Raw genomic sequence first — 15,059 nt, forward strand, 5'->3', positions numbered from 1 at the left:
CTTGGTTTGATGGGAGTCACCACAGGATCATGCCCTGAGAAGCCTTTTCCTCCTTCTCGGCTACTTGTGTGGATTGATTAAAAAAATTTCTGATTAATAAGTTTATAATTAATGTGTCCCAGTTCTGGGTGCCATCTGTGATGTGTAAGTGAGACACGTGAACTGCCAATACAATGTCTGTTTTATTGAGCTTTATATCCATCTTAAAAGCCTTAGGAAGGGGACATTAACATATTTGAATACCTCTGTGCAACCCTCCATGAATCATCAGTTTGCTTCTTTAGGGGGCATGTGTGATCAGTGAGCTCCTCCCTCGGTAGTCCTGCTTGGTCCTGGGAAATTGAGTTTCCAGGCTGTCCTGCCTCCATTACCTGTAACCTAAAACACAATCCCCACATTCCTCCCCAAAAATAGGGTCATCTCACCACCTCTTCTAAATGCCAGGGGTTCACCTCAGCCTCTGAAAATCAGGAAAGAGACCCCCAAAAGATGTTTATAGCCCCCCAACTCGCTGGAAAGCATCAGGACCTCCCCAAAACAAACTCCCTATGTCCCAACCTGTGGGGACAGGTGCTGGAGCCACATGTTCCCCACAATTCATGACAGTAATTCACTCAGGATAGGAGGGCACCCCAAAAACTCCCTCCAGTCATTCTAGACCCCATCTTATGCCTCCAAATCCCCCCATCCCCCTCCAAGTCCCATCCCAACCGTCACAATTTTGTCCCACCCCTCTCTGGTTGCTGAGACCTCGGTGGACAGGTGGATTTTGATGGGCTTTGGGGAGGTTGTTGGATTGAGCCATTTTGGGGAGGGAGGGAGGGAGGGAGTAATTTTGAGGTGGTTCACCATTTTGGGGTAGGATCAAGGCATTATGAGGTGACAGATTGATGCCTCTCAGATTTTAGATTGCCAAGTGATGGAGAAAAATCGTTATGAGGTGACAGATTGATGCCTCTCAGATTTTAGATTGCAAAGTGATGGAGAAAACTCACTCAGCCTGGGCACCCCAAATTTTGGGAAAAACTTACCCAAATTCCCATCCAAAACACTGAAATCCTCCTGAATATCCCTTTGAACCCCAAGTTCCTCCCCAAAATTCCAGTAAAATGGTGTGACTTTAGATGTCTTTGTTCAACTTCTTTATTTTTACCTCAATTTCAAGTGATTCTAAGGGATGAAGATGAATAGAAGAAAATTAAAAACATAAAAAAGGTATCATGTGAGTATGCATGGGGTTGGTAGGGTGGCCTATAGGCAGGGCCATAGAGAATTAGAATCATAGAATTATTTAGTTTAGAAAAGATCTGAAAGATCAGTCAGGGTTGCTTGAGGCCACCAGAAGAAACAATTGAATGAAGCAGATAAGATTCTTTAGGGTCAAAAGTCAGCAAATACCCTCTTTCCAATGAATTCCTGATGTCAGTCTGTGTCCCCATGGATGTTCTTCCCCCTGCATTCACCCAGGTGCCTACAGGGAACAGGGAGGATGTGGAGACCACCAGCCAGGTGTCTTCTCAACGTGGATCACCAGGAATATGGGTCATCAGGTCTGTTCCCAACATGGATCTTCTAATGGATGACGGAGTTGGAGCAGCGGACAAAGCTCTTCCTGAAGTCAGGGTACTCCGTTACTGGTGCATCCGTTGGTGTTGCAGCAAGACCCATCTCTGGGTGAAGCTCTTCCCGCACTGGGGACACTCGCAGGGCCTCTCCCCAGTGTGGATGTGCTGCTGGATGAGGTTGGAGCTCTGGGTGAAGCTCTTCCTGCAGTCGGTAAAGCAGAAGGGCACTGTGTGTGCACTGATGCCTAAGGAGATTGGAGCTGGTCTGAAACCTCTTATCATAGAATGGAGTGGGTAGGAAAAGATCTCAGAGATCATCAAGTCCAACCCTTGGTCCAACTCCAGTCCCTGTACCAGATCATGGCACTCAGTGCCATGTCCAGTCTCAGTTTAAAAACCTCCAGGGATGGGGAATCCACCCCCTCTCTGGGCAGCCCATTCCAATGCCTGAGCACTCTCTCTGGAAAGAATTTTCTTCTGATATCCAACTTAAATTTCCCCTGGCAGAGCTTAAGCCAGCTCTTCCCACACTTGAGACACTCATAGGGCCGTTCCCCATTGTGGATTATCTGATGTCAGATTGGGTGAGACCTCCAGCTGAAGCTCTTCCCACATTCCAAGCACTCACAGGGCTTCTCCCTGCTGTGAAGCTGCTGCAGCACCACCAGGTCAGAGTTCCGGCTGAATCTGCAGCCGCTTTCTTGGCACAGACTGGCTTTGTGCTCCTTGGAGCACAGAGGGCTGTGTGTGGGGCCCCTCTTCCTGGGGCATCTCCATGGCTTTTCCTATAAAGTAACTTCCTGTGCCATGGAGCCATTCAAAATGGCCTCTGCCACGAGGTTCTGCCAGGTGGATTTGTTCTCCTTTCTCTCTGTGCTCAGCTCAGTGACTGGGGGAGGAAGGAAGGAGGACAGGGAGGGGGTTTGCCTCTGTGCCAGAGGGAAGGGGCAGGATATCCCCACAGATCTCTCCCCAGCAGGATGGTGTCAGTAGCGGGGTTGTCCTGCAGCTGGGGGCGATGCTCGGCTGGAAGATGCAGGATGAGAGGGACAAGGAGTCACTGACTTCCTCCTCACCTACTTATGTGTCCTGGTGCATCTCAATCTTCCTCACAGCCTCCTCCTCCATCTGGTCAAGGTTTGGGAATGAGAAGTCCTGTTTTGGCGAGAAAAACAAACTATTAGTGAATTGGGTTGGGGGTTCCTCCTCCCAAGTCCATCTCTAGAAGTACCCAGTGTCTTGGTTTTAGGCAATTTGTTGGGTTGGAGATCTTGGACAGAAGTCTCTTCCCTTGGATTCAATACTCCTGGTTTCTGCACTACAGACAGAGAGAGACCAAAACCACCTTGATGTAAGGGAAAAAGTAGTTCTTTACCAAGAAGACATGCTGATAACAATATTCATAAAACTGGGTTAAACTAACCAATGAGGAGAAAGTTCCCAGGCCTCACCCACTGGCCCCAGCTCAGATGGGATCTGGCCTCCTCCAGTTGGCCACAGGATGGAGACACGATGCCCCCACTTCCACATGGTTCATCTCCCTCTTGCTCAGAAAACCCACCAGGAACCTGGATAGTCAGTGCTGGAGTGAGGCTGCAGTGCTGGGACAGGCAGTTGGGCAGATCTGTGGACCCCCAAGACACCTGTTTGACTCAGCAATGGGACTTGGTTATTGCAATTTCAGTGATTGTTGGTTGGAGTGGTGGTTGTGATGCTGTCAATGTGGTTATCTCAGCCTGGATCCCTCGAGGGGGTGGTGGAAGCCCCAAGGGGGCAGAGAACCTCCAGACTCAGAGTTCTATATGCTCAGGTTCATCTGGGAGTGCCCCAGGTCCCCTCCCCTGGGGTGGGGAGTTTTACACTGGATGAGGTAATACTGTGGGTCAGGGGACATTTTCAGGAGTCTTTTGACATGAAGCCAAAAAGCCAATAAAGAACTGCTAAGAGTCTTTTAGCAGCAAAGGTATTTATTGCAGCGCTGGGGGCTAGCCCAGGCAGTACCAGGAAAAACTAGCCCACCTCTGCACCTGTACAAAAGGGTTTACAGAGTTTTACATCATGGTTACATCCCCTTACATGAATTATTAATGTTGTTTACATAGTAATGATTAGGCAGGATTTAGGTGGAGTTAAGGCTGCCCCCAGACCCTCATAACTCCCTCCCAGACCGTCCAAACCACCCCAGGACACCCAAACTGGGATCTCGAAATGACAGCTACAGCTGAGTGAGACACATGGGCAGCCCTAAAAAGCGGGAAAATAGAATTTTTTTATTTTTTTTCTAGAGGCTGAAAGGCGGAAATTGGGGATGCTGCTCTTGGAAAAGGGAATGGTATGACCGGGAATGGGTCCCCCAGCTCTGCTATCGCCCCTCTCCGCTCTCTCCACCACGGGGGTCCCGGGGTTCCCACCCACCGCTGGCTCTTCCCGATGTCCCCATAACCGGTGCCCCCCCGCCGGTCCCGGGCTGGCGATGGAGATGGCGGTGGCCAACCCGGGAACACCGACCCCGACCTTGGGGGGACCCGCATTCCTCTGCCCCCCGCAGCCCCACCGGGACCCCCAAAAATCACCTCCCGGGGACCCCCAATAACCCCCTCACGAGGGACTTTTGCGGCTCAGGTCTGAGGTCCGGCAAGATCCGGACATCTCATTCCACCCCAGAAGAAATCCAACAGACACCCCCCTCCTCGCTACCGATAATTTGGGCAAGCTCGCCCTCCCCGGTCACGTGCGTGGTGCGGGGGCGGGCCCGAGCTCCTCCTTTTCCTTTTCCTCTTCTTCCTCTTCCTCCTCCTCCTCCTCCTCTTCCTGGCCAGGAACTCTCGGGTGAGCGGAGGGAGTTCGATGGGGAAAGGGAGGGGAGGGGGCAAAAGAAAGGGGGGGACCCGCAAACTCCATAATCCCCCCAGTGCCCCACAAAGGGCCGTGCGGGGTGTGCGATGGAACACGAGAGCCGGGATAGGCCCGGGAAGGGAACAAGGAATGTGGCCGCTCCTTGGCCGCGCTGGGGCTGCCGCGGGGCGGGGCCGGAGCTGCACACAGGGACGGCAAAGGGCCCCGAGAAGGTGCTGCGGGACCCCCGAGCCGAGCCCCGAATAGCCTGGGGGGCTCGGGGGGGGGGATTGTTTTGTGGTCGGGTGGAGCTTTGGGGCTTGAGGCACCGCAAACTTGAGCCGCAAATGTCGCTTGGGAGATATTGGGAGTCCCCAGGAGGTGTTTTTTGGGGTTCCCGGCAGAGCCCCGCGGTGTGCGGGGGGGTGCGGGGACGCCCCTTGGGGGGGGTTGGTGTGCCTGGATCAGGCCCTTCATTGGCAGCCCGGAGAGAGGGGACCCCCAATACACGTGGGACCCCCAGCAGCCCAGACAGGAGAGAGCCCCGAAACCCCGAAATGGGGAGACTAGAGAGGGGGAACTCCTGGCAGGTTTTTTTGGGCTAAATCTTGATGTTTTGGGCCGGATCTTAGAGGTGCAGGGAGGACACAATGCTGGGAAAGGAGGTTTTTCAGGGGTTTGCAGGGCCAAGGAAACGGCGGTGTAGGGGCTTGGAGAAGTGGGGTGGGGGATCCAGGAGGAGCCTATGCCCAGGAAAGGTGGGTCCAGGGGTCCCCGATGTCAGAGAAAGGGGGGTCATGGGGTAGGAAGACCCCAAATGGCCAGAAAGGGGCTTCAGGTTTCATCCCCCGGTGTTCAAAAAAGGGGATCCTGGGGAAAAGCAGAAATGGGTGCCCAGGGGGTGCCAGGGTAGAGGAAAAGGGGAACCTGTGGGGTGGGAGAGGTTGGATGGCTGGGAAAGGGGATGCAGAAGAAGGTGCCCAGAAATGGATGTCCAAGGGGGTCCCAGCATCAAGGGAAAAGGGTGGATGCAGGGACTGGCACTAGACTGGGTCTAGAGGGTCCCTATGCCCAGGAAAGGGAGATCTAGGAGTCTCCAGTTTCAGGGAAAGGTGATTCACAGGGTGGGGAGACCCAGAATGGCTGAGAAGGGATTCCGGTCCTCCCTGGTGTGAAGGAAAGGGGCTCTGGGAAAAGCAGGAATGGCTGTCCAGGGGGTCTCAGAGTCAAAGAGAAGGTGGGGTTTGGGGTCTGGAAGAGGGAGGATGGCCAGAAAAGGGGGTACAGGTCTGTATTGGTGCAGGATAAGGGGGTGCAGGGGCATCCCAGTGCCTGGGAATGTGGGATCAGGAGGGTCCCAAGGTCAAGGAAAAGCAGGACTAGGGGTGGGAGGAGGTGGTTGGGGAGTCCAGGGAGTCCCTTTGCCCAGAAAAGGGGAGTACAGGGAGTGCCAGGGGAACGGAAAAGGGAGTGTGGAGTCTGGGAGAAGCAGGATGGGTGGGAAAGGAGAGGCAGGAGGATCCTGGAGTTAAAGAAGGGGGAGTCTGGAAAACTAGGAATGACCATGCAGGGGGGTTTCCAGTGACTGAGAAAAGGAAGTGCAGGAGGATCCCAATAATAATAGGGAAGAGAAGGAGGAAACAGTGGGATGAGGCTCCAGAGTGCCAATTTCCAGCAGCAGGAAGGCAGCGAGAGGGCAGGGAAGTGTACCCAGGGAAAGGAATCCCAGAGCGGATCTGCTGGTCAGGGACAGAGCAAGAACTGGGATGAGGATTTTGGGAATGCAGAGCAGCAGGATGGGGGTTGCCCTCCCACTCCTGCCCATCCTGTGCTTCCCAGAGCCCAGTCGCTTCCAGTATGACCCAGCTGCTCCCACTATATCTCACTTGGCCACACATGGTCCCAATTGGTCCCAATACAGCACCAGTCACTCCTGGTGTGATCCCAGTCACTTCCAGTCTCTCTCAGTATGATCTCAGGATTATCCTAGTTGCCCCCCATCTCTGACAGGAGGAGCCCAAAGTTCCTGTAACATTTGGAGGACCTACCTGGAGGAGGGTCCCTCCAAGATCTGTGGCTGAAGGAATAACACTGAGTCATTGAGGTTCCCACAGAGCCACTCCAGGCAGTTGAAGGTGGTCCCACAACCCCTCCTGCTGCCTCAGAATCCCTTGGGATTCCCCATCCATGCCTGCAGTCCCCCCTCCAAGATCTGCAGGCTCCTGAGATGAGCCCAGAGGGGTGGAAGTGCCCACCCACGGGGGCAACAAGCCTAAAAAGGGGCCTGAAGGGGTGGTACCCTGGGACTCCCAAGAAACCAAAGTGGGGAGCTCAGAGAGGGGAGACGCCTGGGGACCTGGCACCCCAAAGCAGAGAATCGGGGCAGAAAGGACCCCTGGGGCCCTCAAACCCTCAGTATCCCTAAGCAAGGGGACCCCAGAAAAGAGGAAGATGAGAGAATCGGGACTCCTTGGATTCCCTGGAGCCTCAGTAGCCTGGAGAGGGCAGGGACCCTGGAGAGGGAGAACCCCAATACACATGAGATTCCCAGCAGCCTGGACAGGGGGGGACCCCCAGAATCCCAAAGTGAAGAATCCAGAGAGGAGGAACTCCTGGAAGGGTTTTTTTGGCCTGAAGGTGGTTCAGAGGTTTTTATGGACACAAGATGCCCAGGGACTTCTAGAGAAGGACTTGAGCAGGAGGAACTCTCAATGTGCTTACATCTTGTTTTTCCCCCAAACCAGGATTTCTCCTTCTCAAACCTTGGTGATATGGAGGAGAAGGCTGTGATAAAGATTGAGGTGCCCTGGGACTCCCAGGCAGGTGAGGAGGAAGTCAGTGCCCCTTTGCCCCTCTCTTGTGCTGCATCTTCCAGCCAACCATCGCCCCTGGCTGCAGGACAACCCCGCTGCCAACACCATCCTGCTGGGGATGAGTTTGGGGGAATCTCCTTCCCCTTCCCTGTGGCATGGAGGCAAATCCCCTCCCTGTCCTTCTTCCTTCCTGCCCCAGGCACCGAGCTGAGCATGGAGAGCATGGAGGACAAATCCCCCCGGCAGAACCTCGTTGCAGAGGCTGTTTTGAATGGCTCCACAACACAGGAAGTTACTGATGAGGAAAAGCCACAGAGGTCCACCAGGAGGGGGGACTCCAAATCCAGCCCACTTGGATCTGAGGAGGAAAGACCCCCGCTGTGCTGGGACAGCAGCTGGAGTTTTAGCCAGAGCTCTGACCTGGTGGTCCCTGAGCAGCTTCAGAGCAGGGAGAAGGCCTATGAGTGCTTGGAATGTGGGAAGAGCTTCAGCCGGAGCTCCACCCTGATCCGCCACCAGCAGATCCACACTGGGGAACGACCCTACAAGTGCTTGGAATGTTGGAAGAGCTTCACCAACAGCTCTCACCTGATCCGCCATCAGCACACCCACACTGGGGAACGGCCCTACACGTGTAGGGAATGTGGGAAGAGCTTCAGCAACTGCTCCAACCTGACCAGCCACAAGTTGATCCACACTGGGGAACGTCCCTATGAGTGTTGCGAATGTGGGAAGAGGTTTCAGAGCAGCTCAGGTCTCCTCCGGCATCAGCGCACGCACACTGGGGAGAGGCCCTTCCACTGCACCGACTGCGGGAAGAGATTCAACCACAGCTCCAGCCTCATCATCCACCGGCGCATCCACACCGGGGAGAGGCCCTACGAGTGTTCTGAGTGTGGAAAGAGCTTCAACCAGAGCTCCATCCTGGTCAAACACCAGCGCATCCACACTGGGGAGAAGCCCTACAAGTGTCCTGAGTGCGGGAAGAGCTTTACCCAGAGCTCTGTCTTGACCAGACATCAACGAACCCACCGGTAAGGAAAGCCCTACAAGTCCCTGAAATAACTTTTACTAATACAAGTATGTGACAATTACTATAGGGGTTGCATAGTGGATGATAACATTTAACTGCATGATTACCCTTAACTACTAGCAAAAACCCCCAAACCATAAGCACTCTACACAAAGCAGCACAGCAACCTAAGCCTCAATACAGAAGTTAAGCAGCAGTCCTGCACTACAGAACTCAAACAGCATCCCCCCAACAACAAAAATCTAACCACCAGAAGCACAGTGGCCTAGTACAAAATTTAAACACACTGGGTAACACAAAGCAGAAGCAAAAGAAAGCTGCATACCTTAAAGCAACCTACTAACAGTGAGCAACAAAACAAAACCACAAGTAAAATGCAAGATGTATACCCAGTGAGTTGTAGCAAAGTATATTCAGTAAATGAGGTTTCTTTGGGTAAAGGTGAAAGATGTTAATCTATCACAAAGTGTAAGGTGTAAGGTATACCCAGTGAGTTACAAAGTCTAAGGCAAGGAAAACTTTAGTAAATGAGGTTTCTATGGGATGAAAGTGACAGAGGGTAATCTATAAGGTATTAGGGTATAAGACATAAAGGGTAAGACATAGAAAAACAGAGTAAAAATTAGTTACTAGTTGCTCACCCCTACAGTGCCAGACCAGGTGAGGGAGACAGGACAGCTCATTGGTTATTCCCAGAGAGGTGGCAGAAGTTTTGTCCCCCATTTTTGCTTATGCCCAATCTCTTTTTATACTTTTTTCTTAGGTAGTTTGAGTGACTATCATCAATAATAGTTTTTGGGGTGATAGAGAGATGGCATAGGCCTGAGGGTTGGCTCCCTGTGTTTCTGTAAGATGTGACAAGGAAAGGCCATATTGTCTCGATGACACTCTGTTCTTGGGTAATCCTGTCAATCTGGCTTGAGCACTTTCAGGAAACCACTGGAGTGTCTTTGTCCTCTGGCAGTGGTTTCTGGGAGCACCCCTCCATGGGCTGAGGTGTTTCCCTTAACCCACCAAGAGGTTATCAGGGCTATCACCCCACAAAACACCATCACCCACTGGAGAACCCACACTGGGAACAGACCTAGTGACCCACATTCCTGGTGATCCATGTTGGGAAGAACCTGGCTGTGGTCTCTACGTCCTGCTTGTTCCCTGTGGGCACCTGGGTAAACATAGGGGGAGGAACATCACTCAGGGCACAGACCATCAGAATTTCAGGGGGGATTTGCTGACTTTTAACCCCAAAGAACCTCACCAGCTCTATCCAGTTGTTTTTTCTGGTGGCCTCAAGCAACCCTGAATGATCTTTCAGATATTTTCTAAACTAAATAATTCCATAATTCTGTGTGGGTGACCCAACCCAACCCCATGCACACTCACATGATGCCTTTTTTTTTCCTTTGATTTTCTTTTGATCCATCTTCATCTCTTAAAATCACATGAAATTTGGGTAAAAATAAACCATTTCACTGGGATTTTGAGGAGGAATTTGGGGTTCAAAGGTATATTCAGGAGGATTTCAGGGTTCTGGGGAGATTCGGGGGAATTTTCCCCAAAATTGGGGTACCCAGACCAAGTGAGTTTTCTCCATCACCTTTCAGGCTAAAATCCGAGAGGGATTGGTCTGTCACCTCATAATGCCTCAATCCCAACCCAAAATGACACAATCCTTCCCCAAAATGGCTCAGTCCAACAACCCACCCAAAACATCTCAAAATCCTCCTGGGGGGAGTCAACCAGAGAGGGGAGACTGCATGCCCAGGAGGGGTGGGATGAATTTGGAAGGACTTGGGTGGGGACTGGGAGGGTTGGGATGAGGCTTCTTGAAGGAGGATGGGATGGGGCTTGGAGACAAGAAATGGATCTGGATTGACTGAGGGAGTTTTTGGGGTGGCTTCCTATCCTGAGGGGAGTACTGTGAGGGAGTGTGGGGGATGTGTGTCTCTCACACTTGTAGTGGGGCCACACAGGGAGCTTGTTTTGGGGAGGATCCTGCTGCTTTCAACTAATTTACGGGGCTATAAACATCTTTGGGACGTCTCCTGCCTTGATTTTCAGGGGCTGAGTGTGAACCCTTCACATTTTGTGGGGGCTGAGATGACCCTACTGGGGGGAGAATCCTGCTGTTTTCAACTAATTCTTAGGGGTTATAAATGCCTCTTGAGAGTCCCCCCTCATTCTGGAGGGTTGGGGTGACCCTGTGGCTTCACTGATGGCTGATGGGGTGTTATAATCCCCAGTACTGAGGTGTTACAAGCAGCTTGTGGGGGAGCCACATGTGATGGGTGTCCCACCTGGAGGCTTCCTGGGGTGGGTCTGGGACCCCTCCCCACAAGGGGGAAATCCACAATTTTTTTATGAGAAGGGGCTCCTTGTGCACTGGAACGAGCCCAGCTGGTGTCCCAGAATCACAGAAGTTGGAAGGGACCCACAAGGATCATTGAGCCCAGCACAGGACCATCCCCAAGAGTCACACTGTGTGCCCCAGAGTATCATCCAAACACTCCTGGAGTTCTGTCAGCCTTGGGTCTGTGCCCACTGCCCTGGAGAGCCTGTTCAGTGCCCAACCAGCCTCTGGGGGAAGAACTTCTTTGTAATATCCAACCTAAACCTGCCCTGACACAACTTCAGGCCATTCCCTGGGTACTGTCCCTGATCCCCACAGAGCAGAGATCAGTACCTGCCCTTCCTCTTCCCCTCCCAAGGAAGTTGTACCTGCAATGAGGTGTCCCCTCAAGTCTCCTCTTCTCCTGCTGAACACAACAAGTGCCCTCAACTGCTCCTCACACACTTCCCCTCCAGGCCCTTCCCCTTTCTTTATTGCCCTCCTTTGCACACTCTCTAATGGCTTAATATCTTCCATCCTAATATCTTCTATTTTAGTGCCCAAAACTGCCCCAGGACATGGTTGACCCTCCTGGCTGCCAGGGCACTGCTGATTCATGACCCACTGGCCACCAAGCAGGACCCTCAGGGCCCTTTCCTGGCACTGCTTTCCAGCATTTCATTACCAGTCTGTCCCTGCATCCAGGGTTGCCCCATCCCAGATGCAGAATCTGGTACTTCCCCTTATTGAACTTCCTGTGGTTGGTGATTCCCAGCCCTCTCATCCTTTGAGGTCTCTCTGCAGGGCCTCCCCAACCTCAAGGAACTCAACACTTCCTCCCAGTTTTTGGTGCATCTGCAGACTTGCTCAGTGTCCCTTCCAGTCCTGCTTCTGAGTCATTGATGAAGATGTTGGAGAGCACAGGGCCCCAGATGGAGCCCTGTGGAACCCCACTAGTGACAGGTCACCAGTCTGATGTCACTGCAGTCATGTCACCCTCTGTGCCTGACCCGTGAGCCAGTTGCTCACTCACCACAGGATGTGTTTATCCAGCTGTGGGCTGGACAATTTGTCCTGAAGGATCCTGAGAGTGACAGGATCAAAAGCTTTACTGAAATCCAAAAAGATAACATCACCTGGCTTCCCTTGATCAGCCAGATGGGTCACCTTTTGGAAATCAGGTTGGATAAGCAGGACTTTCCTCCCCTGAAGCCATGCTGGCTGTGACTAATGACTACATTGTCTTTCAGATGTTTTCAACATCTCCCAGAATAATCTTGTCCATAACTTTTCTAGGCCCTGAAGTGAGACTCACAGGCCAGGAGTTTTCTGGGTCCTCCTTCTTGCCCTTCTTGAAAATCGGGACAACATTCACCAGCTTCCAGTCACCTGGGACCTCTCTGAATTCCCAAGACTGCTCAAAGTTTATAGAGAGATAATTTGCAATAACATCAGCAGTTCTTTGAGGATCTGGGATGAATCCCATCAGACCTCATAGATTTGTAGGGATCCAGCTGGAGCAGTAGATCCTGCACAGTTTCAGGGTTGACTGGGAGAGTTGATCATTCTCACAGTCCTGGTCCTCCAGCTCAGGGCACTGAGACCCCCTTGGTCCATCATCCGTGTTGAAGGCAGGGCAGAGAAATCATTAAACACCTCTGCCTTGTCTCTATCCCTGTGTGGGAGCTGACCATCCTCATCTAGAAACAGGTCAATGGTATTTCTATACTGCCTATTGCCATCAGTGCATTTGAAAAAACTCTTTATTGTTCCCCACATTTCTGGCAGCTTTAACTCCAATTCTGCTTTGGCCACATGAATTTTCTCCCTACAGTGACAAGCAGCATCTCCAAATTCTTCCCATGTTACTTGACCTTCCTTCCACTGGGCACACACCTTTCCTTTTTGCCTTATTTCCAAGGGAAGGTTCCTGTTCAGCCAAGCTATTTTCTGCCTCCCCTGTTTCTCTGCCAACATCTGGGTAAGAATTTCTTGACTGGAGCCCTGGCATGGGGCTATTAAATCCTTGAATTTCTCTCTTTGTACAGGCACTCTTTACTTTATGAGATAGATAATTGGCCTGAAAGATGGATTTTATAACATCACCCAGGGAATTCTCTGAACCAGTTGGTTCACAGGGCTCTGTTGGATGATGGAGTTTTGTCCAACCTGCCCCACTCAGCTGTGATTGACCTGCTTGAATTCCTCAGACTGGTGAATTCAGCAGCAGCTTCACTCTGACACACCTAGAGCATCTCAGGGCAAAAGGCAAAATGCAGCTCTCTGAGATTGCAACATCCTTGTTTAGTGGGAGTATCACAAATAGCACTGGGACACTGCTGAGCTTATTGTCCATTTCCATGGAGCACTTCATAATTATTTCTAGATTTCAGCTGTTATGTTAAGGATCAAGCTGGTTGCTTCACAGTTATTCTTTACAACAGTGTTTTGGCTCTGGCCATGAAATCAATTACTTCCCAAACTGAACTCAAAAGCTTTCTGAACTTTCTGCCTCTGACCATTTGAGACTGAAACCCTGTTTTTTTGTTCTGCAGAAAGGTGGTAAAGTACCTTATTGTACATCTGAGAACTTGTATTGTGCACTTGGAGCTGTCAACTCTGTTCATATATTCAAGGCACTGAAGGCAAAATATGAGAAAGAAAAGCACTGACAAAAGCAGAGACTGCACAGATTGGCTGCAGTTTCTGTGCTCTGAGCCTGTCAGAGACTGCCATTCTGCAGGGCTGCTCCTTGGCTTTCCCTTTCCCAGAGGGCAGCAGGAGCAGACAACTGGGACTGGGTTTCATTCTGGATGAAAACTTCTTGATCAGAGGAAAGCCCCATCTGCCTTTCCATGTGTGTAGTAAAGTTGATATTGGTCAGTGGATTAATTGTACCATTCAGAAAACTCTCAGCTTCTGAAGAGCAGATGTCCCCCCAAGTCTGTCTGTCTGTCTGTCTCAGGAACAGCTGGGGTGTTGGGGAGTTTTATGGCAAGGGCAGAACTGGAGCTGGATTGCTTTCTCAAATGTGCTAAATTCTCTCTAAAGCTCTCCAAACCATTTCTGATCCTGGCTGAGTCTGAAACAGCAGCTAAGCTGGAATCACTTGTCCTGTGTCTCTTGCAGTGTCCCATCCACATTTCACAGAGCCTTAGAGGAGGATGAGGAACTGAGGGTCGATGAAGATGAAGGGGAGACAGCCCAGATATCACCAAACAACGTCCAGCAGCTCCTCATCAAAGAAGAGGACCCTGAGCCCGACAGTGATGCCCCCAGGGTGGGAGGACTGATGTGAGCTGCTGTCCTGGTGAGGGACAGTGGAGCCGCCCCACGAGGCTGGAGTGGGTATGACATGGCACAGCAGCAACAGCCTGTGGGCAGGGGCTGAGTGAGGGAGAAACTCGCCCCCGGCCCTGTCTATGGGAACATGGGGATGCTCTGGGCAAGGGTTGGGAAAGGACTGGGTGGGGCTGGAGCCTGTTGGTGATCTGGTGGCACAGACTCGTCTCACATCTTCTGCATCGTTTAACTGTTGCCACTATTCAGCTTTTCCTCTGCCCAAGTGCTGTCAGGTGTGTGTGAGGTACAGATGGGACTGGGATCTGCAGAACTGTGTCAGTGCCCCTGCTGGGGAATTACTGAGTGTTTTTAAGCGGACAAAGTCAGTCAGTGACATCTCTGTGGTGCCTGACACAGTCAGGCATTATTGGAATCTCCAGCTCCCTGTGAACTCCTGAGCAGCTCCAGCGAAGTGTGGCAGGAATTTGACTGCCCATCCCTAAGGCTGAGCAGCCAAAGGGTCTCAAGGAGTTTGTGCCCATCCAGCAGGGAGCTTCCAAAGGGATTTTGAAACCACTGTGGGGCCACAAGCAAGGAAGCTCCGGTACTTTTTACAGCTTGAGGTTCAAAGCCACTCTCCAGACCAAGGGTCTTTGAATGCCAAAGGCATCTCCCAGGCACCTGCTGCTGCAGGCTGGGGTGTCCCGACAGGCTGGCTGGGGTGGGTACTAAAACTGTACATTGAGAGGTATTTTTTCAAGGCAGGAATTTCTTTTTTTCCTTTTTCTAACTGGCAGAGATGTCTACCAGTGGATGATGCTGATGGTGCAGAGGTGGTAGGAAGGAAAAGACTACATCTGGGTTACTGAAGGAAGTTGAGATTTTGAAAGATGGACTGTCTTTTTTGGGGTTTTCAGTGTTGCAACTGTTGAATGTTAAATTTTTTGAGTTAGTTTTAGTTTTAGCTCTGGTTTGGGAAAAGGTGGGCTGCTTGCAGATACACAGGGAGAGTTTGTTCCATGAAAGAGGAGGGGTTTTTGTATCGAAGTTCCACTGTACTTGTTAAAGACCATTTGTAAACATATGTAAATACTAAGGATTAATACTGAGCTGTAAAATTCAGGATTTAAGATTTCACTCTGTAATTGTATAACATGTATTATTGCTGAATATTATTTTAATAAAGAGTTACATGAAACTTG

General features: G+C 51.3%; 1 protein-coding gene and 1 long non-coding RNA gene across 5 annotated transcripts; one reads left to right on the forward strand and one right to left on the reverse strand.

Annotated features, from left to right (window-relative positions):
- Positions 1–1,075: 1,075 nt before the first annotated feature.
- On the reverse strand, positions 1,076–4,424 carry LOC139678113 (uncharacterized). Of its 2 annotated transcripts, none has more exons than XR_011698958.1 (3): positions 4,139–4,246; positions 2,642–2,720; positions 1,076–1,767 (listed from the first exon to the last, which is right to left on the reverse strand). It is a non-coding gene; the product is annotated as an uncharacterized lncRNA (long non-coding RNA). The 2 variants fall into 2 exon arrangements; XR_011698957.1 differs by lacking the exon at positions 4,139–4,246 and adding an exon at positions 4,263–4,424 and having other exon boundaries at positions 1,077–1,767.
- On the forward strand, positions 1,574–15,059 carry LOC139678112 (zinc finger protein 397-like). Of its 3 annotated transcripts, XM_071568696.1 has the most exons (5): positions 1,578–1,623; positions 3,851–3,897; positions 7,145–7,223; positions 7,413–8,247; positions 13,705–15,059. In XM_071568696.1, exons 2-5 carry the CDS (start codon positions 3,874–3,876, stop codon positions 13,871–13,873), a joined length of 1,107 nt encoding a protein of 368 aa, XP_071424797.1. In that variant the 5' UTR covers positions 1,578–1,623; positions 3,851–3,873; the 3' UTR covers positions 13,874–15,059. The 3 variants fall into 3 exon arrangements, with proteins under 3 accessions (XP_071424796.1, XP_071424797.1, XP_071424798.1); XM_071568695.1 differs by having other exon boundaries at positions 1,574–1,623; positions 7,145–8,247; XM_071568697.1 differs by lacking the exons at positions 1,578–1,623; positions 3,851–3,897 and adding an exon at positions 4,358–4,394.

This window comes from Pithys albifrons, chromosome 13 (assembly GCF_047495875.1).
Source record: "Pithys albifrons albifrons isolate INPA30051 chromosome 13, PitAlb_v1, whole genome shotgun sequence".
Lineage (NCBI taxonomy): Eukaryota > Metazoa > Chordata > Aves > Passeriformes > Thamnophilidae > Pithys > Pithys albifrons.

Bases quoted from the DNA above. Each gene is read 5' to 3' on its own strand.
- LOC139678112 (XM_071568695.1), top strand. From the start codon at position 3,874: ATGCTGCTCTTGGAAAAGGGAATG. The intron at 3,898-7,144 runs GTATGACCGGGA...CCCCCAAACCAG, and splicing joins TGCTCTTGGAAAAGGGAATG to GATTTCTCCTTCTCAAACCT. The intron at 8,248-13,704 runs GTAAGGAAAGCC...TGTCTCTTGCAG, and splicing joins AGACATCAACGAACCCACCG to TGTCCCATCCACATTTCACA.